This window comes from Aulostomus chinensis, chromosome 2 (assembly GCF_037954235.1).
Source record: "Aulostomus chinensis isolate RoL2024-O1b breed Wild chromosome 2, RoL_Achi_v1.0, whole genome shotgun sequence".
Classification (NCBI taxonomy): Eukaryota; Metazoa; Chordata; class Actinopteri; order Syngnathiformes; family Aulostomidae; genus Aulostomus; species Aulostomus chinensis.
Window position 1 is genome coordinate 11,027,576 of NC_141321.1, and position 23,021 is coordinate 11,050,596.

At 42.9% G+C, this 23,021-nt stretch overlaps 1 protein-coding gene across 1 annotated transcript in view; it reads right to left on the bottom strand.

Annotated features, from left to right (window-relative positions):
• Positions 1 to 23,021, bottom strand: part of luzp2 (leucine zipper protein 2) — a 178,523-nt gene that overhangs the window by 12,414 nt on the left and 143,088 nt on the right. The window contains exons 7-9 of the mRNA XM_086179225.1: positions 14,747 to 14,809; positions 9,474 to 9,548; positions 8,625 to 8,792 (exon numbers count right to left, since the gene is read on the bottom strand). Of these exons, the coding sequence (XP_086035351.1) occupies positions 8,625 to 8,792; positions 9,474 to 9,548; positions 14,747 to 14,809 (306 nt within the window). The remainder of the gene's footprint in view (positions 1 to 8,624; positions 8,793 to 9,473; positions 9,549 to 14,746; positions 14,810 to 23,021) is intronic.

Here is a 23,021-nt window from a genome sequence, read left to right on the forward strand (position 1 = left end):
AATGATTTTTCTATTTGTCTGAAGTTTTCTTTTTTCTTTGTATTCATTTTCTACTTTGTATGCTGTTTCTTTTATTTGTTGTTTTTTTTTTTTTTCTCTGTGCCTGTTTTTACAATTCGGGGAGGCAAGGTTGTGTTTTTTCCCTCTCCTTCTTGTTTGTATGTGCTGTGCAACACTACTCCCACCCCACTCATGCACTCCAAATAAACGTAAGTGTCATTGTTTAAGTTGACATATTTTAAGGATATTTCGCTACAGGCTAATAACAACCTGAAGGAGAAAAAAAAAATGGAACAGAACCACAAAGGATTCAGTCTTGTAAAAATGAATTCATAATTCCAAATGCACTTCAAATAACAGCGGAGGAGCACTTGAGCCGGCTGATTGTACTCGCCAAGGTTTGTCCTCACTCACAAAACCAGGGGTCTGTCTTCCACCCCCCTCCCCCCTCTGTGGTTCATCATAGTAAGAGGGCGAAGTACCAGCTTTTGCTGACATTTCTACTTCTGCTGATACTCAGTATCGTAGCAACCAAACGCTGCGCCTCCAAAACACTCCCAGATGAGCCCCTTCAGAGGAGCGACTGCCATTCTCAGCTGGAATCGCTTTGTTGGGCTCAAGGTTTCAGTGTTGAGTTGTTTTGAAAGGAACAGTTCTACATGTTCAATGTAAAGTTCCTGTATTCCCAACTATTTCATCAAAGGACAACTCTTTTTTTCCAACAACCCGGTTCAAATTTTTCTAAGTGAGTGATGGAAAAAAACCTTTTTGGAATCACTCACTTATGGAGCAAGAGGTGTTCCAAGATGATTTAGTCCAGTGGGGCAACTGGCCTCTGTCAAATTACACCAGATAAGAGTGCATTTCCTTTTTTCACGTTGACAGGCTCGGATTATAATTGTCTGACAACGTAATGGAAAGGAGGAATTAACATCCGTCTGTGCGTTTGCACCGGCCCCGCCATGTTTGTTGTGGTCTCTGTCTAAATCTCCCACAGGGCGTTATCTTGTTCCGAAATCTCGTGAGAGTTGAGTCGCAGGAAATCAACAGTGGAGAAACAAAACATGATTGAGGGGTTTAAAGACATGACCATGTTCCAGTACAGCGAGTGTAGATTTGTGTTATATTCATACATTTATCATAATTGGACTCTGACTGGATATAATTTGATGGAAGCCAGTTTCCCCATTTGATATCCTCGTAGCTGTGCTCTGGGGCAGCAGGCTGCTCTTGCTCCGTACGGGAGTGATTTCAAAAATGGTTATTTCAATCACTCAAACAAAACAGCGAGGAAGACACGGTTCGTGTGGAACCCACCCACCCCCCGGAAGTTCCCTTTCAAATAAAAAGTGACTGTGACTTTCTTAGATGTTGTGCCCTCAAACCAGCCTGACAAGGCCGGTGTGACCACACAGGAATCAAATCTGACTGAAATCTGAGTGTAATTCCAGGAGCAGATCAGGGATTTATGACTGCCAGAGCTACAAATGATGGGCTGAAGATGTTTCAGTGAAGTGACCCAGAGCAAAAACAGCCAAAGAAGTGTTAAGATAGGAGGAAAACGAGATGGATAGTCTGAGATGAAAAGGCTCTCTCAAGAGATGGTGAGGCAATCTATCCTACTGCCACCTGAAATGATGTCTATATGGGATAAGAAGGGATTCTCACTGGGCTCAGACACTTGAATCCGTGGTGTAAGGAATGTTCTGTGTTACTGACTGAAAAATAGTAAATAAAAACTGGAGGAGGCTTCAGTCGACCACCTGTCAATCAACCAATAGAAACGATGTCTAAAATTCCGATTAATACTGGAACTGACTGGAACCCACATGAACTTCTAATATGTTTTACTTTTCTCATCTGACTTCATCAGAAATGTACATGGCACAAGTGCTGAAGGCTGCATAAATGATCTTATAACCTGCTGGGTTTCTTTGTGACGGCGCGGTGTCTGTGGAGCCTCAGCCACACCAAAATCTTTACTGCCTTTTAAAATAAAACAAAGAGAATCAATCAGCTACCCCAGTTGAGGCTGCCAGAGGAACAACTCCAGGTGGGCCAGCTGTACAAGTCATATTTTGACTTTTGCTCTACTCTGAGAATGAAATGTTTCTGAGCTTTGCAGAAATGTGCATCCCTCTGGGGCTCCACCGAGTTGAAAAACATTAATACCAGAATCAGAGTCAGAAATCCTTTATTAATCCCTGGCGGGAAATTGTTGTATAACTTGTAATCATTTAGACTGATATTGCAATATGATTCAAGATATTGGAGGAATGCTAATTTTTAGATCATTTTTCTCATTTCATTAAAAAAAATAAATAAAATGTTAAAATGCCTTCATACCATTTGAAAATTCCAGTACTTCGATTAAATTTGGATGATTTGTGCAGAACTCGCTTTGTTCTAGAAGCATCTCCCTGATATTTCCAGGTGATACAAAGATCTATTCTAAGATCTTTTCTTTATTTTGCTGAAAATCTGTCATTTGCATGTGTTTTTTTGTAAAGGTTTCCATCAAATACCAAAGCAGAGTAAAGGACCCGGCTGGGCCCTGGTCCCTCCAGCGTGTCTCGGCAGAGAGAGTGAACACCAACTAGTAAAGGATTGTCAGACACATATTCTTCCACGGGTAAGTGCGTGTTGTCGTTGCAGCCAGGCTCCTGCACGAGGCCGGTCCACAGTCCCTTCCTAACTGGGTCAAAAGTGCTCTCTTGAGAGCATAAAGTAAGATGGTTTTAAGATGAACACAAGCATTCTTGTCCTGTCACTGTCAAGCTCAATTTTTACCTTGTCAGCTGAAGAAATATGTCTTTGGCGGCTTCACTGGAATTGGCTTTACTTTTAAAAGTGACCACTTTTGGGAACATTTCATGCATTATTTCCTAACTTTTGACAGGAGCCATCAGAGTTAGAGTTTTACAGTAGAGTGATGGAATAAGGGAGGGTTTAAAGGTGCTGCTCTGTCTCCATGGGGAGAGGTGAACAAAAACAAAACCTTGAGGAGAATAGTCTAAAAAAAAACCCAACTACATTTTTTAGCAGAATATTCATCTGCTTTAAATTTGTGAATGAGACAAAGTTAACAGAAACCCGACGTGTTGGTGCATGATGCAAGTATATCGCATTGCGCAATTCAGTTTAAACTGCGGCTACTTTTTGAGTTAAATCACGTATGATTTATGTAAACAAAGAAACAACCAGATTACAGTGAGAAGGTGAGCCACAGGATCACGATGGTAGCAAACACGTGTTAAAGCTGCACGGTGGAGACAACAAAGCCTCAGACAGCGTCTGTGTTTTTAAAACTTTAAAACTTTAAAACTGATCCTTATTTTCTCATAACTTCCTGAAATGGCATCAGTGTTGTGACATACACCCATCTCCCTAAGACTGTGCAGCCATAGCAGCTTTCCCTCCAGGCCTGCAGGTTGTGAGGTGGAGCCTCTATGGGTCAGACCCCAGCACTTCGTCCTGCACATCCCTAAAACGTGCTATTGAATTGAGACCCTGAGGAATCGGAGGCCGAGTTAAGACCTAGAACATGTTGTGTTCCAAAAAATAATAATTCCTGAAGCATTCAAGCTGTGTGGCAGGAAATGCTGTCCTGCTGAAAGAGGCCGCCGCCATGAGGGAATAACGCGTTCATGAAGGGGTGTACTGGTCTGTACAATGTTACGGTGCCCCCCCCCCCCCCCACCACCACCACCATTGTAATGACATAATTACGTCACCTGTCAGAGGTCGTAATGTTGCGGCTGATCAGTGTAGTGTTTTACCACGTGTTAGTACGTGTCTGGGTGGTTGCGGATCAGTGGCTGTGATGACGCTGTGGTGTTTTACCAGGGACTTGAATGTTACTCAAACACACCTCCATCACCCAACCCCCCCAATGCAGACATGCTGGTGTATTAAATATAACCACCAGTCATCATGTGATGTTGTTCAACCAGGAAATGTGTGTGCCCACCACCAAAAAAGCATCCTAACAGAGAGGGAGATTGCCCCTCTCATTAGAGGACTGAGAGCAGCACAATCAAACGCCTCATTACTCCTGAAGCACAGTGTTCTAACTCTGGGGGTCCTAAAGTGGGGATAGGGAACTCCTGGGTGGTCTGGAAGCACAAATGTGAGGTCTTAAGCGGGAGAAATGATCAAAAAGGCCTTGTTTGTTTTTAACCATAAAAATAGTACCATAAGTCATACAAAGATCATGTTTGAAATATAAAGCTGAAGGCTTCAGTTGGTCTGGGGACAGCGGGGGCCGCGAGTCTTATTGTGAGGGTCCAACTGAAAAGTTGAGGAACCCCTGCTGAAACTTCACGTAAGGACATGCATTACATACAGTCTTACTCACTGCTTTAAAAATAACGCCTCACTTTCCAGAATCACTCTCGTGGACTGGAAATTTGTGACGTGACACCTTATTTAACTTTTGTTTTATTCCTGCATAATCATCTGTGCTCGCAGATATTTTTTTTCTGGCCCGGGTACCGTTTGCAATCATCTGACTGATTTTAGGAGTTTAACAAAAGTTTTTATATTTTGTTTGACGCATGAATAACTTTGTGTGGATTTTGCAGCTTTTTATGCGTCATAAAAGAGCTGAAGGTTTTAACGGCCACGTTGTAGCTCGATATCCATAAAATTACACAGATTTCAACCTCATTGTGACGCCCACATGGGCCGAGACTCGCTGCCCCTGCTGGGAGACGTGGCTTCCCACTGAGCACAAACATGGCCAGTCACTTCTGTGGCCTGTGTGCGTGTGGAAGTTGAGACTTCATCTTCCATTACTTTGATGAAAACTGCATGCCATCAGATTTGCCCCCCCCATGTTAAATATGAAGCAACTTCCACTCTAGTCTTGCTGATCTCTGCATCTTCTCACTACTGAATCTTTCACTAGCATGTGTGCTTTCATGTGTTTGTGTGTGTGTGTGTGTGTGTGTGTGTGTGTGTGTGTGTGTGTGTGTGTGTGTGTCAGAGCTGCTGGTCGAGTCATATCCAGGGTGTCTACCCGAGCTTAAAGCCCATTATGTTAACTCAAACTTGGAGTGCGGAGCTCAGGGTGGTGTCAGTGACTGCTTGAACAAACATCCCTGCTCTTACCCACTTTGGATTTTAAAAACACAAGCAGATTCTAGCTCAAGTGTGCTCATGAAACCCGAATGTTTCACAACCCAGGGAGTAAATACAGGCCTCCTCCATATGCTAGCAGCTTAGCAGCTTTCTCTTCTCTCTGTTTTGGTGGTTGGTTTGTCATAAATTGCTGTGTGAATAATAAAATACTTGACTTTTCATCACCAGCAGTAATCAGAATATGATTAGCATTCATTTTCAGAAATATTAGCCTCCAATTTTACTGTATTTACCGTAGCTAAAACTTCTACTTCATAAAAAGAAAGATTAATGATATTTCAACTGCGACCTTTCATGCTGTTAAAGGCTCACGACGTGTCCATCAAAGAGCCAAGTTCTTGACATTTGCCTGTCCGTCATTGGACTGTTTCCCAATGTCAGACTGGAGCTGCAGGCCGTTTGTCTCTTTTATGCACCGTAAGTGCTTTTGTGTGCTGCTTTTATCACTTAATTTGAGATAAATTTGGCAGTGATCTAAATGAAACCTGACCCACCTCCACATGTGCAGACAGGGTGAACAGATGGAGCGCCACAGTAATCTTTACAGTGAGGGCTGACTCAGATTTATCAGACAGCCACGTCAAAGTGTACAGCAGCTACAGGAGATAATGGAGCTAGTAACTGCTCACGAGTGGAGGGCCTCTATTTTCATGCAAATGAGGCGAGGAGGGTAATAACTTCATTAGCATAAAAAAAATCAGCCCACGCCCAACTTGAGTTTGCTTTTCCAGCCTGTATATTGTGAGACGCCTATTTTGCCCGTGAGTTTGCAATTATCTGGCACACGGTGATGACAGAGGACGACACAGGGAGACCTGTTTTAATGGGATCCTGCGAGCTCCAACAGTATGAGCAGAAAGTGTCAATTACACACTTTTGTTTTGCTGGATGTCACTGCAGCGGGACAGTGGTGACACTGGTGGGAATGGTGGAACTGAAGAATGATAAGAAAATGAAGAAATAGGGGAGAGAGGAGGGAGGGGGGGAAAAATCCTCAATGTGGCATGTCAAATCTCTTAGGCACCCACAAAAGAAACGCAGAGTAAATTGTGACTGCTTTGAGGAGAGAAAAGCCTCTTAAAGACAGAATTGCTCACCAGGATCATGGCAGATAAGGCACCGTGGGGCTGCGGCTGACTTGATGATTTCAAAGTGACTGCAGTGGCTGCTTTTCAGAAATCAGAACGAACGCAATCTCTGATTGAGGTTGACGTGACTGCTTGGTGGTGAGAAAAATAACCATCGCTACTGTGAAATATCTTTTCAAGAAACAGAGGTGGTGTGTATTTCAGTTATATTGCTCAGCCGAGCAATATGTGTACAAAATGTTCTTGCAGTCAGAACATTTTAGGATAGTCACATTGGGTAATAAAACCCTTGACTTGGGGCTTAAAATGTCAAAAATATTTCACAAGCACAACAAGAAGCATTCTATTTTTATAGTGAATTCTCAAAGCAGTCACCTTTGGAACTCCTGCAGGGGATTAAATTGTGAGCTCCTCGTTGAGCTCGCTGTGACCTTGACGTTGAGAGGCTCCATCAACAACGTCCAGCTAATGATTTCGTAAAGATATTCAACACGCTAAAACACCCATAATGCCTCTGTGGAATCGGGATTGAGTCCTAAAGCTACCATATGAAAGCATATGAAGACTGACATAAATTACTTTGACTGCCGCTTGATGCAGACGTGTTATTATTCTGAACAACCGCTCGAATCGTGTTTGCCCAACTGTTATATTCGCTAGTAATTATTTCTCGGGCTATTTTTCTCTGGGGAGTGATTCTCAGGGCATCAGGTTGACAAATAGCCACTTGAAAAGGAGGTCATAATCGGCTAACACTTAAATTCAAATTGCAGACAGTGCATTATGTGTGCTCTGATGTGTGGCGAGGTGAACATTCTGGCACCGACTTATATTCCATGATGTCACCGAGCTTGGAGTTACAAAATGAATTTCAAATTGAAAGTGTTTCCACCGTGAGGAGAGAAAATACAAAAAAATACAAGAGCTCGCTTTATCTCATCAGGAGCGTCAGATGGAAAATTATATTCTGCCAGAACAGAAGCAAATTCAAAATCCAACTCAATTCATCCTTTTTTACTGTACCAACATATTCAGAGAGGGTTTATTCAAACAGATCACTTCTCACAAGCCAGAGTCCATGCACAAAGCCTTTTTTAAGAAATACTGTGACATATTGCTCATTGTAGTGTATTCTGCTTCTTCATCCAAGGCTGCTTTCAATTAAACTGGCTCGGAAAGAAAATGCCGTGACACCCCGGGTGTATGGTGATGTGTATTCATGGCAAAATTGTTGTTTTCTTTTCTAGTTTGGTAAATCTTGTTACACAGGCTCAGCTGCGGCAGGGAAGTTTAAAACTGACACTTCTTAGTGCCACATATGAGAGGATAAGTTACCTAAATCCCAGCAGCAGTTACAAACAGAGGAGGGGGACTCCAGGCTCCTGACACGACTCAACACCAGTGGCAGGTTGAGGACTTGAGACTCCACTTGACAAACATGAATACATTACATACTGGAACTTGAGACTTGACTTGAGACGGGCAGCTCCAGGGACTATTTATTTTAAAAATATTTTGGTTGTTGAGGATTTAACAGGGGTGTAACGAGACATGGTGGGTTTCTTTTCAATCTTAATCCGTTCCGTTTCCGTATCTGATTCTGGAGCGTAAACCAGAAGTAGGTGTGGCCTAACAGGGAGCTTTTTTTTTTAAACTGAAACTCAACAGTTTTATTGAACTTTCGGGACCCCATTACCCCCCCCCCCCCGTCCTCTCGCTCTCTCTCTCTTTCAGTTTTGACTGAAAACTGAATTTAATAAAAAAAAAAAAAACGCTTATACAAAAAAAAAACCACAAACTTTTAATTGTAAATGAAATCTAGTTATTATATCAACATTTCCTTACAATCATATTTGGCTACTACAGACTGGGAACACACATCTTTTGTGCGGAAGTTGAGACGGATTTGGTCTAAATAGAGGGACTCTGAAGACTAATTGCTTGATAAATAATTTACTTTAGTAAAAACTATTTCACGTTATCATACATGACCATTTAGATAAAGACCACATTAAAAAAGTAAAATAAACATCAGTTTGTTCACTTCTAATAAATTGCTAACCAAGAACTTTAATGAGATGAACAGTGAACCAGGACCGTAATCTTAGTCCATTGCTGACTTACAAAAGAATAAATTACGATAAATAGTAAACTACACACCAGTACAACTCACTTAGCTGCTTAAAGTGTACACAGGGTGGTTTTACCTCTTCGTGACCAACATAAGCACCTCTCAGTGTATAAATACTACTCTTTGTGTACGTATTGACACAGAACAGTGAGACACACGGTGAGTTCAAGGACAGCGTGAACATTCGAGCAGTTTTCACTACACGCAGCCTTCTTTTTGGATAAATGCTAAATCAGGTGGAACTGAGAGGAATAGTGAATTACCTTGGCGTGCGGCTGCTGAAAGGTGACTCTGGAGCTGTTGATGAGTGATGAATATCTGAACAAATGGGTGGGGGAGGCCGGGAATCTGGAACTGCTGCTGGGCTGATTGTGCAGGACAGCTGAGAAGCAGATGTGAACTGTGTCCTTCAGCGCCTTCAGCTGAGACTCCTGTCCCCAAAACAAGATCGCACACACAAAAGAACATGACTCAATCCCTCCTTCCCTGCGTGTGAGAAATTGACTTAAGAGTGGAGCCACTGGAACTTTCCCAGGAAGCAACGTCAGTGGTAGAAAGAGAGACGGGAAGTCACAATTTACTTGTGATCAATAATAATAATAGAGAGAGTTGTTTAATTACTTTTCTCAAGTCCCTGATGCCGATACCACTGAGCTGAACAGCAGAACTACCTGTTTTAATTATCACTCCTTTTCTCCGGATGCAATTTTAAGTCAACTAACTTTCCCCCAGTGACATTCTGTCAATATTCACATATAGAAATAAGATTACAAATTAAAGCTGCTGCATGCGTTCAATATGCTGAAACGTATTAAAATGTAGACGGGCCTCTCCTACATCCTCCCGAAGTTACTGTACCATTAAAGTGTTTATTTCACCCTTTAACCTTCAAACTTTTTAAAGAGGGATTCATACTGACTGATACTGCTGCGTTAATTCATTGAATTATTCAGCCACTGTTCTTCGACTCAGCATTTGACATTGCAGAATTTAAATGGGTCAGACGCAAATCAAAGAAACTACAAACACAGAAGCATCACAAATCTATAATGATTACGGCAGAGAAAAATAAATCATTCTCCACCGGCACACTCTCCCCCACTTTTCCTCACCTTATCGAGTGCCGTCTTCTCCAGCTCCTCCTTGGCGATGGTTAACTTGTGCTCCAAGTCCAATAGCTGCTGCCCCTGCGGGAAGACGTGACGTTAGATTCAGGTGAAGCGTCTTAGTCCTGTGCAAACAAAAGCATTTCTCCATTCCCGCCTCATCTCCAAAGCGCTATCAATAACACGAATCCATAACACTGAGGATTGAGACTCCTCGTTTTTTTGCTGATCGTTGCGTTCGTGCTGGCATTTTAAATCTGTATCATGACACTCAACACACACACACACACACACACACACACACACACACACACACACACACACACACTCTCGCTCTCTCTCTCTCTCTCTCTCTCTCACACACACATTGATCGAGCTCTAAAGCACTGTATACCTTTAGAACTGTCTTCAAAGCTTGGCATATACTGTATGGGGATGTTCAACTCATGCAGTACAAATAGATTGTTTTGAAGATGAAGCTCAAAATTCAAGAATGTTGTTAAACGCTGTGAAGACGAAGACAAGGAGGAATTTGTTTCAGATGTAAAAGTTGTTGAAACGGGTGTTGGAGCCAACCACTGGACCAACCTGCCACTTGGAATAAAAACAAAGGCAGACAAGCCGGGAAATGGCTCTGGTCTTCGCTTCCTCTGTGAGAGACCATGACGACAGCCTACCAGAATTCCTGACATCATTTGGAATTCATGGATGTTAGGTTTGGAGCAGCTGATCAGACCGTGTCCAGTCCACATGACCCCCCTGAAGCTGGAATTTGGACCGACTTGGAGTTGAGTCGTAAGGTTGAAAATCGAGCCAGAAATGAGTTCAAACCACACTGTGCAAGTCCGGGTTTGACAGAGAAACCCTTCCGTCATTACATTGACACGGGAGAACTTTCCCCAGGAAGTGGAACGTTTGGAGGAGCTACCTTCATTTTCTCATTTCTGGCCATACCACCCCCCCCCCCCCCCCCCCATCCACTGACCATTTCTTCATTTCATTTCAACCAGAAGAATAACAAGAAAGCCTGGCAGCAATGCCAGCAGTCTGATTTGCAGCTAATCTTTGAAGGCCTTTACAACGCAATCAAGACAAATGGCTGAGACAATGTTTTTAGTTCCAGGACAAATAGGTGGTGGTCAGAAAGAGGCTTGAGTTTGGTGCCACAAAACATTTTTGTTGTATAATTAATCTGGCATTCTACAGGGAACCAGAAAAGATTTAGCCAAAAAGCCATTGCTGGAGTCATATCTGCTGTGGATGCTTCACAAAAGGCTTTTAGTCAGTAAATAACCCCAGAGAACTCTCATGAGTGTGTTATTATGAACAGATTCATCAGTAGAAAGACAGAAATTAGGATACATTGCATGCAGGCTGCGTAAAACTGGTGATGGACTTTGAGCCGTGAACTTTTATTAGGTGTCTTTTACGGGCCTCATACTGATAAAGTGCATGGGCTGACATTCTGAAAACCTTCAAGGTCAGATGAGCCAACAAACACCTCCCACAGTCTCTGGGAGAAGAGTATGAAATCCAGAGAGGTGTGATGAGACTGACTGAGTTTTATAGACTTGTGTTTTAGCTCACTGGGTTTCTGCGACACTACGGGACGCTCGGCATGTTTGACAATTTCATCTCATTTTCATCTTGATTTCAGCCGACGACACGGTAGTTTTAATGATGAACATGCCTGTCGCTTACCACTCCACTGACCTGCTAAAATGATGTTTAAGTTTTGCCTGACGGATGAGTCACACAGTGACAGTCAAGGACAGAGTCACAGTCAGCGCTATGGCTTGCCAACCGCACCAAAATATAAGATTTTCTCCTCTCTATTCATTCAAGTACTGAAAGATGACGAAGAGTTATTTAATCATAGACTCAAATGCTATACGTATATCATCTTTGTGGCAAATGAACAGATTCACTGATGTGTGTCTGAATAAGTGATAGTGAAAACAGCTCCAAGGAGGCTGGTGATTTATTAATAGAGTTTGGCCATTAGAATCCTGGCAGAGGACATTATGATGTGAGAAAATACATCTGCATCAAAACCAAAAGACTTGCCAAGTATATTTATCTAGTTTCTAGTCCAAAAAAAAAAAGAATTCGTACCACTTAATGTAGGACAGACTCGCTTCACAAGTTGCATCTCAGCCAGATAAAAGTGTTTGGCTAAATATATATCGCCCATTCAGCGTATAGCAAGCTGTCTTGGTGGTTGCTCCGCCCCCTTTGCTGCTCTGGGAAGCACCGCGGTGAACCCGTGCTACCGAGGTCACATGTGAAGTTGTCAGTCGCTGGCGGCGAGGGGGATTCACCGGGGATCGCGCACATACCCTCATCTGGCTACCCGCCCACAGACACGGCCAACTGTATCGGTACAGCTGGAGGCAACAAGCAGCAGGAATCCAGGTCGCTTGTTTTTAAGACAATAAACTCTCAATGAATATGCACTGGCAGATTCATTTATTTAGTTGACAGAAACATTTCATTTTTGCTTGTGACAATTAAAATAATCTCCCGCTGTCGTAAGGAAAAAGACTTCTTAAATATTCTGTCTTAAAAAGCTCCCTTGTGAAATGATTCTGTCTTTTATTAAGTATAATCAGGTCATTATTTTGTTGTGATTAGACAGATATGCCTAGCAACACTTTTTTATTTGTTCATTTTAAATAGACCCAAGATCCTGTCAGGACAGACTGCTCCTGTTAGCCTAAAGAGCTGCCCTGTGTGGTGCTGAGTTAAGCCCGTATGAAGAATTGAATAATGAGTCCAAGCCACATCAGCTCGCAAGCACATAGAAATAAATAAAAACAACAATACAAGAGCCTGCTCTTGGTTAGCTTTCTTAGAGATAGAGAGACTCTGTGTGTGTGTGTGTGTGTGTGTGTGTGCAGGCATGTGAGCGTGCAGGTTACAGAGGGCCATTCCATCCCTTATACTGTCTGTGCATGATCAGCGGATAGTCCTCTAAGGGACTGCAGGCGTATGGCCACTGACCCAGAAATGCTGACTTTCAGGGTTAGCGCTGCCACGCTCCATATTTATGGGCCGGTCCATTGTATCGGTGTGAGGTCAGCCAGTTGCGAGCCATTTTTGCAGGACGAGGCGTACTACATACTGTTTTTGCTTTTGTTCGGCTCTGGAGAAACAGCTCTACAGGAGTGTCATTAAACATGGAGAAAGGGGGACGCGCAGGCTTGAACAGGGCCCAGGATGTAGAGCATCCAGGACCGCAGGTGGGACGCAGGACATTTGATTGGGGTCACTTCAGGTGCAGTTGCAGCTTTGAGCCACATGAGGGAGCTTGCTGGTTTTCTCCTCCTGTACATAGACCACCCATCACATTAACCAGGTAAACTACACATAATGGACCTCGTGAGATTTGACCACCCGTTAAAACTGTAAACGTCCCAATTTATTATGGCCTTGTGTTTTCAATAACACAAAGAAAAAAAAATCAAGCTGGGATTTTCACTGGCTTTTCCCCTCAAAATAGCCAGTTGTCCTATTTAAGAACATATAGGTTTATGTGGAAACGGAAGTGAAAAAACTGAAAAAAAACGTTATTCATGCACAGATATTGACGATCTATTGAAAAGGTGTATTCTGAATTAGCCATAGTCATTTCTTTAAAAATGGGTCCCCAAGGGAAAAAAAAGTGGTCTTTTAATTCCTGCTTTGATCCCTGGGCTCCTTCAGCGGCTCCTTAAGTGTCCTTGAGCAAGACAGTGAACGCCTCACCGCTCCCGACGTCCTCGCCACGAGTGTGCGAATGTGCTCTGAGTGGCTGGTTAGACCAAATGCGTCTCATTTTACTGGGAGCCTTTAGGTTGTCCCTGAAATTTCAAGGCCCATTCATAACGTTATTTGAACTGAAGAAAACATTCACGAGTGAAAAAACAGTGCAGTTATGCTTTCACAATATTCCCATAAGCCTCCCTGAGATAATTAGAAGTTCCGTGACTTTGTTCTGCCTCCAGTTTTGTGCGGTTTCTGTATTTCCGTGACACTGTGTTGTAAAATGCACTTTGATATGGTACAACAGCCGTCATAACCAATTCAATTTCCTCCCGGTCAAGGTGCCTTGACTGACATCCCCCTTGTGAGGATGATGACATTTCCGATCGTGAGTGACTCTTCCCTACGTTCTGCTCCCTCGTCCCCTGCTGGGCTTTCCATCACAGCATGTGGTGAATACAGATGAGTTTTTAGGAACAGCCAGAGGGGAGATGCATCATTTCCCGCTGACCTTTCCATCAAACGAAACAAAACAAAAAAAAAAAAACACACTCACCTAAAGATAACTGGTTCATGCTAGATCAAATCAGTGTTTTAGTTTTGCAAATGTGAAGATTACAAAGGAAGAAGCATTTTTAAAAGGTTCACGTGACATATTTGGTGACATTGAGCAATGAGGTTGTTTTGGACTGAGTGACTGATGCAATTTAGGGACAATGATTTACGAGTGTTGACACCAACCAAACAAGTCAATGCATCCATCATTCACCACCTAGAAATAGAACAGGGAACACCACGTCGAGGGACAACGCTTTCGGACAACGGGTTCGTAGCGTGGCATTCAGTCCTTTCCACTCATTTATTGACCACTCTGTCTAGTTAAGGAGTCTGAAGGGTCTAAACACACCTTCAAGTGCTTGCATCACAGGACATTGTGGCAGAAATGTCAGCTGACATTAACACTACCAACAAAGCCTGAAAGGTCAAGCGCTGTACCAGTAAATGCCAATAAATATTACGTTGGCGTGCAAAGCTGAAAACGTTTAGCCACTGGAATACAAGGGGCAGTCAAGTGTGTATATGGGTGGGCAGCGGTTCAAAGTTGGTGAGGAAAACTGTGAGGTGGCGACGCATCTCTCCAAGATGTGCTTTCTTCTGAAAAGGAGCAATACATGGTGTCATCTGTAATTTGTGTCTTGAAGAGTCTCTTATATGATCTAATGCATAATTCTGTCCAAACATCCAGCGCTGTCCACATCATTTATCAGCATACATCCCGTGATTGAAAAGGATGGGGTGGATTTTGCAGAGGGGAAAACAGAGGACAGGACTTACAGACTGAGCACTGGCCAATTGACTTTGCAGGCTGCTGCCTTGGAGGAAGGGACTTTGTAATTACAGGCTGAATTAATTTGAGAGCCTTGTGTGATGGGATCATCTTTTCAAGGTGGTCTGAAGTACCTGTTTTCTTCTGGTGTACTATGAAGCCGAGCCCCCCCCCCCCGCCCCCCCCCCCCCTTTCAGTTTGAGCTTACCTTAAAAATTAAATCCTTTTTCCCGTACCGCAGTTCTTTCAGTTGAGCCTGGATTTTTTTGGACTGCAAGGGAAAGATAAGGAAATAAGTGTTAGCTTATTCAAATAGCGAAATTGGTTTTAGATCACGTAGCAGGATTCTGCCAGCTGCAGCAGAAGAGTCCTTTGTGAGTGTTCCCTGGGCAAAGCTCTGGCTTAAAGGAAGACCCTACTGAGAGGAAGAAAATATCAAATCTCCCCTTCACTGAGTTCCATAGCCCTCACAATGATGCAGTCATGCACTGGCTTCCTGCCCACTGTCTAAACCTGAATCCCCACTCCCACTACACATGTAACGGCTGCCATCCCCACACACATGCAGGTTCAGTTACTGGCTCTCGCCTATCAACGGTAAGCAACACACACACACACACACACACACACACACACACACACACACACACACACACACACACACACACACACACACACACAGAGCTCTGCCTGACTTCTGTCGGGAGAACTTGACAAGCAGGCGTCCTCAAAGCTGCATGATGTGAGAAAGCCTCCACGCGGGACTCGGCAGTGGTTCAGAGGGTCTCGAGCCCGGCCCTCAGGGAGGCTGGAGGATGTTTAATATGATAATTTTTGTTTTATACAGTAGTTATTGTGACACCTTGCAAGACTGCAATTCTGTTTATTTGAATACAATTTCTTTGCCTCATTTTGAACCGTAGAAAGCTTCTGAGGGAAGATTTCATAGGAAGGATAAGTAAGAGTCCATCATACATTAGTTTGCTCATTACTTCTCGTCTGTTTGAACCCCTCTGGAGAATATATTCCTAGAAATGCACACATTATCAATTTTTAAATCTAATGATATCTCTTGTTCTATCAAAGTGTTGTGTCAAGTTGAACATCAGATTCATCCCACCATCATGTTACATCATGTTACATCATGTCCCTTTGCGCATAATCATCATCGTCGTCGTCTGTCATTATTAAACTGCATCAGATTGAAGACTTCATTCCACCTACAGCTTGAAGGTAACCATGGTTAGTAAATAATTAGGAATGGATTAGTAATTATTTTTTTCTAGACAAAAAGCATCATGACATTTCTGAACTGAGTGCACAAAAACAAGAAGAAAAACACTTTTCTTCAGAGCTTTTCAACAGGTAGGACGGCGCATCAACGTTAGACGTGTGTGAACTGAACTGCTCACGTGCTTCTCTCTTTTACACGTGAAGTTTAACAACAACAACAAAGCATCTCTGAGAGTCCTCTTTAACCTGCTTCACGCAGTTAAAATGACTTTCTCATTTTTTTTCTGTTAGACAGCAGCAGTTCCTCCTCTTTGTTGGAGATTCAGTCATTTTCTGCTTAAAACTGCATCACTGGGACTCTCTTTTCTCCACCGCTGGAAGTAAAGGCAGCAGAGATGGTGACAAGTTAACCTGCCTTTGTGTTTGAGTGACATAAAACAACCGTCATGTTTCCTTCGCAGCCATTTCTGCCAAAGTTAACGTGGAACGTGAGACACAGATGGCGATGGGTTGATACTTCAACTGCCAGCGTTATTCCTCTAAAAAAGTACAATTATTATTTCCAATAAGCGTACATTGACAGTGCTCCATTGGCTCCAACATTCCATGATCATTTACTCAAGATGATTACAAATTGCCATCCTGCCTTGAGCAGTTTGTTCTGGGCAGTGACGGCTGCTGTCAAGTACCAAGGCTTGCTAGTTAGCTTAGCTGCCCCTGCTAGCCGGAGCTAACATCTGACAACATCACCACTTTAACCACACCAGAGACCTTTGAGCCAGTAGTAAAAGTCTACGTTAAGACTGAAACAAGACTAGTTCTCAGCAGCTCAACATCAGTTTAGCATCACTCTCACCAGCAGAGGTCGCTAGTATGCTAAATCTGCTTTCAGTTTCTGTTCACTCAGAACCCTCCATCCCCATCAGCAACACCCACAGACAGAACCACTAAGCTGGTACCAACGTCAATCTACTGCTAGCTCACATGTCTCTGTGGTGGTTAACCATATCAGCCGTGGTGCACCAACACCAGGATGAGCAACACTCAGCCTGCTAGTGCCACCTTTAGCTCGGAGTGTGAACTGCTCTCCTCACTTCACTCATTCATGAGAGTGTTAACAATGGGGGCTCACTCAATCTCTCACTCACTCAGCCCCTGACACGTTTACATGGCTGTCCCTCGACAGCCCAACCAGGTCGAGGTACCGGCATGAGCCTTAAAGGGTACAAAAGCAAGTCACTTTCCACCCATCTGGCATCTCATAATTCTTCTGACAGGTTTTTTTTTTTCACAGTTGGTGTCGCGCACAAACTCCCAGTTGCATTCATGCAGGTGAAGGCTTGTTGGCAGAGAAATTCTTGACTTTTAAGACAGTTTTCTCTGCTGCCCCACAGCTAGCATTCATCACATCTAATCTATCCAGCACTCAGCCTTCCGATGCTCGTCTGGAGCTCTGTAGTGGACAGAGACTAGAGTTTCTATCTACTTGTTTGGCACCATACACGATGGACAATGAGCATTTCCCCAGATGATGGCATGTTGATTCAAGCTAAGCTAAATCCATAGTTTTTTTTTTTAAATTTCTTATGTCACTTTTGTTCCTGCTACATTAGTAATTCAGGTCACATATGAGAGTAACTCTTGGTGGTAGTCAGAAAAAAAAAAAAAACTGCAGCTCTCTCATTCACAGTACAAGTACTTACAGGCTGGTCAATAAGATGTCTTTATACTGTAGAGCAGGAGTAGATGTACACATAGACTGCATTCTCTCAATTCTCTTGATATTTGGAAATAATATCCCCATTTTTGGGGGGACTGAAACATACCAAATGTTTTTGTGTTCTCTCCAGCTACTTTATATCTCTTTGTGCCCTTCACTGTCTCTTGATGTCTGTTCTACTCTCTCTACCTCTATAAACCTCCCTCTGCCTTGGTTGTTATCTATCTCTGTTGCTATTCCTCCTTGACACAGATAGTAAAGATATGACACACAGTTGGATCTCTCACATTGAGTGCGATGCTGAAGGACAAATTCACTTTAGAGGCTTTTGTGTACTTGACAAGCATCTGTTCCTTTTTTATGAGATTCTTTATCTTGTTTTTTTCCCCTTCCTCTCAGGGTGTTCTCATGTCCCCAGACACCCATCGCTACCCCCTGTGATTTGATTCATAAATTGCATCCCGGGGGTTCCTCAGAAAAACGGTAAGGTTAAAGAGATAACTTTTCATTCTCAAAGCCTGACGACCGATATGGAATCATTATGTATATTTTGCTGAGGCCTAAGTCATCAAATTAATTAGTAACAAATTATTTTTGAACTTATTTGCATCAGTTAAGTGGGGCTTTGATACTGGCTGGTAGTCCAATAAATCATCTAAGGAAGCTGCGGATCTGCACTCTTTGGAGGGTTAACTTCATAAATCAATGCAAATATCTGATGTGCTGAGCTCACAGTTTTGCTAAAGCATTGGTCTATTATTTACTCTAAATAAATCATGTGAGCTGTCTCCTCTGCCCAGGAGAATCACAGCAGCAGCCGGCCTTGTTCATAATGGCGCAAAAATCCTGCAAGGCTGCAGGCGGCATTTGAAATAGTGTATAAAATATAGTGATTTTTATAACTTTGGTGTTGTTCGGTTGTTCTCGCCAACTTTTAGAGTGGGCTGCAAGTACTCAGGCAATGCATTATTAAGTCCTTGTGAAAATGATGAAAGAAGCCCAATATTGGAGCAAAGAAAGATGTGTAAATGTTTTCAGCAGCTTTGTACCGCTAAGTTATTATAAATTTATTTATTATTAATGACGAGATCAGGTCAAACGATGACGCTGCAGATCTGTGTGGATTTTCTGGAACTATAACACGTCTGCAGCCTGTTCTCGCTGAAAGTTCTCCAACTTTTTCGTGGCAAGATAACTTTGGTAACCTTGTGAAGAAACTGGTAGTGCAGGCACTTGTCTTGCTCTCAATCTACCATTTTAAGTGCATAAAAAAGAGTCTAATATATGCAACATGGAACATCGATACTGCTTGCCTCAGCTGCTGAACAGGACAGGTTTTAAAAAATAAATAAATAAATAAAATGACAACAAATAATTTACTTGTCCACAGGTAAAACATGAAAATCCTTTTGTACGTATAAACTATAAGTATTTTTCCCATCTTTCAAGCTCTGTTACTACTTTATGTTCACAAACAGACTCGTTCCACGTTCCTGTCTGTGCATCGCGTCTGCAGGAAGATACATTCCACATGTTTGCTTGACACGTGGAATTGTCGTATTAACAGATTCATGGAAACAGAGAGAATGAGCCTCCCAGGTATTCCTGCAGGGAGCACGCATGTTTGGGAGGTATTCACATGCCCAGCTCTTCACTCACCTTTGCGACTGAACTGACTTCCCTGCAGATGTAGTCACGCGGGGCCTGCCATTGTTTTATCACAAGCCTCAGCCAAGGGACAAACTTGAATTTAACACTCAGAGCGCTCTGACACAGAGGAGGGGTTTCTTTTTCTTTTTTCAGTGTCGATAATTTCAAGGTAAAACACCATCAAGCTCGGTCTCTCAAGGGATAACTCTAAAAGTAAACCATTAAAGGTTTCTCTTTAGTTTAGATTGAAGACAGATAATATGTTTAACTTTTAACAAAAACAAGCTGAAGACAGATAAACAAGCCCGCATTTCATTAAAGCGCGTAGAAGCGGTGAGCTGCCACCTCGGGCTGTTGCTCGCACCAGCAAAAACATCTAACTCAGCAGCAGCAGCAGCAGCACAACAGCATCCCAGACCGGCGACGTCTCCCTAACCGTTCAATCAGATCGTCCTATTTGTGCCTGATGGACTGAAGTGTGTGAGCTGATGCAGACCAGCGGCTGGCTGGCAGCAGAAGTGACTGACTGAAGTACATATACATGTATTTCAGTCTGGGTAATCAGATTTATCGATAGTGAACGAACTAGAAGAGCAGAGCCAGACATGTTGTATTTGAAGGACTTGCTCTGTGCTCCCTGCACTCATAAATAATTGTACTGAGGTGTGCGGCGGTGAAACTGGGACTGGGAACTCTTCATCAAAGCAACCACCACTGAGAAACTTGGGATTCTGATTCTGGGATGAGACTGATAATTTCCCCTACAAGATTATCAAGGTCAAAAGAAGTAAACGATGCTATCATGATCGCCACCGCCATCGTTTGAAGTCAATAATCAGGCTTATTCATCTTTTATTATCTCAGATAAATGCAAAATTTCCTAAATGGAAGCAAAGAAGAAGACCTATATTTCTTTCAAAAAACAAAACCAAAAAAAACCTAACACAACCGTTTCGTAGATAATTAATCAATGTAAAAAAAAGCTGCAAAATTAAATACAGGAGGCCATTAACCTTGAAATCACAGAATCCTATGAAAACGAGAGATTTAAGTTTTTATACGCGTAAGCTTCAGGTCACAAGATGCTCCATTAAATTGTTAAAAGGGGAGCTTAAACAGCCAGACAATTTTCTAAATCTAATAGCGTTTGGGGGCAGATACCTTGTAGTTTTACATATTTATGCATAATTCTAAACGCCATCTGAGGTGATAAAAGCAGAAAAATAAGTTTCTCTCTGGAGGAAATGGTAGCTGCCTATGAAATAAAATCAACTCAAAATTGCCAGTTGTGACGTTCAAATTCCACGACAACAGGACTGAACCTTTGTTATACGCTGAGTTCACATAGTTACATTTCAGTCCATCCCATAATAATCTGAGCTGCTGTCACTGTCAGCGAAGGATCCCCAACATTATCAATGAGGTCTTCAACACTGAAAATAGTTTTGATTTCTTCAGGGAACAGAATGACAAAGAAGGATGGAGTTATTTTACTATTTTATGGTCAGTAATTTATCTCTTGAAATAAGCTAAACTGAAAAAAGACAATATTTATAAAATAATATTCCCCTACTTTCTCAGCGTTATCACATGTCGTTTCCTCTTCTCTCCCGCCTCCTCCTCACACATTTCATCGAATCTTTTTTTCTGTTAACTTTTCACACCTTCCTCACCCCCTCCATCATCTCTCTGCCACTTTTAATCCGCAGGTTTTCTCCTCTGCATCCTTGCTCAGTCTCTGGCGCTGGACCTGACAACACCATGATTCACTGCCACGACCCCTTGTTTCAAAGCCCCGCTGAGCCCGCACAGCCAATGCGATTTGCACTGTGCAAAGTTCACTTCGCGTCCACTGATTTGCCGTTTCGGAGAGAAGGAGCAATGACGCAAAGAGGAAGTTCTTTGAAAACTTGCACTTGAAGTACTATTGCGTAGCAACACCTCTCACTCAGATGACTGTGCAGCATCAATTTGACAGAAAGGGAAAAAAATTCACGCTCTCGTGGACAGGAAGTGTTGAGATTATGTGACATCTCTCCCTCTCCTGCACCGAACGGTCTTAACCTTGACATTGACTCGGGTTTTTCGGAGCTGTCAGATGTTTCCCCTGAGGATATCACCGTCTGCTTCAGAGAGGCTGCATGACATTTTTCCAATGAACCAAATAATGAGCAAAGGTAACCAGATATATATATGGCCCGCTGCAGCGGCTTCACAACTGCACAGATTGTTCGTCCGCTCAGATCTAAATGGGCTGATAACTTTGTGTTTTTGATTGGATACCTTGGTCAAATCGGGCCGGTGGCAGCCTGCCAGAACCTTTTGTGACTGAAGAGGATACGATTCCTTCAGTGACCCTCCTTAGTCACGCTGTCATGTCTGGACAAGTCCACTATTGGTTTTCTAAGCAATTTTTCAGTTTCAACAAAGAAACCTGGCAGGGGTGAACCGGTTCCATCTGTCTTGATATGCATGTCCTTTGTGTATGAAACACATCCCTCAACCTCAAACAGCCAATCCTGATCTTTGGAAATTACTTCAGCACAATGGCAGTTCAGAGGGGATTATTTCTTTCTCATGAGGTGGCAAATGTGTTACTTGCTGTCTTATTGAGTCCCTCCTGCTCCTTTTACCCATAGAACCCAAGTTTAGTGACTAACATGAACCTAAAAATAGCTTTGGGTATTATTTAAATCTGGATCAAAAAGACTAATTAAACAATTCAAGTACATTGAATTAAAAACATAACAAAACACGCACTTTTTCCAAAGTTTCCTTCTCAAAAGTTTTTTCTTCATCTCCTTCACATCGACTGAATGAGATTATTGACTGAGGCTTGTCTCGACAGTCCAGAATGTCCCACCGACACTGAATAGGGGACATACGAGGTGAACGGAGGGGGGTGGGGGTGGGGTGTGGGGGGGTCACTGGAGAACAGGGATGTTTTCAGCTTCCACAAACACGGACATTGACACACTGACAAAGAACCCAACAATCAGCTAAATCTGTTCCTTTGGAAGATGTGTGATGAGAGCACTTCTCCAACCTGCAAGACAGCAATCAGGTCGAGCCTCCTGTGGGGACAATGGGCACGTAAGCCAGCTCTTTGTGGTTACAGAGTGACTGTGCAGAGGTTGCTTGGTTGTTCAAACTACACACCATCAGCTGTAAGAGTGGCCGTCCTGAGCTGGTATCACTCCTCTGCGGGTATGTGGTCAGTTGCCTTTGGTTGCAGAATCGCTATGCAGCACACAAACGAGCCCTGTTAACCTGTCACATCACCAAACAAGTTTATGTGGAATCCTCCTTTGAAAACTTGACTGTATTATTTCAAGGCTTATTTGGGATAAAAAGAAAGAGAACCCAGGAAGTCACGGACCTGAACGCGTGACTAATGCCACTAATAGTCCCACCTGCTGGCGCATCTCAGTGAAATATCTAGAATCAGTTTAGATGCACTTTTAGAAGAGAAAAAAGACAAATCATGATGCATGGAGCACTTTTTTCCACATCTGATCTAATTGAAACATTGTCAAAAGACACTCTGCCTTTTACTGATCCTGTTCAGAGGAGTGAGTAGCTGTTGGCAGCGCTGTGTGACCCACTCTGGATCTTCTGCCAGCATGACCCGGGGCAACTGGGACTTGAACCCAGAACCCCTCTTACTGTGAGCTAACAGCCATAACCACTGAGCCACTGCTGCTGGAAGTTCCCCTGTCCCTATAAACCTAGCAGCTACCACATAAAATGGTATGGTGTCATGAGAGATTTTTAGTGTCGGCTGTCAAAACACCAAGGGAATAACATATAGGCAGTGTAGGGAGTATTATTACTAACACATTACTGCAACTCTACTTCTTTTGCCTGCCAGTGTTGCTGT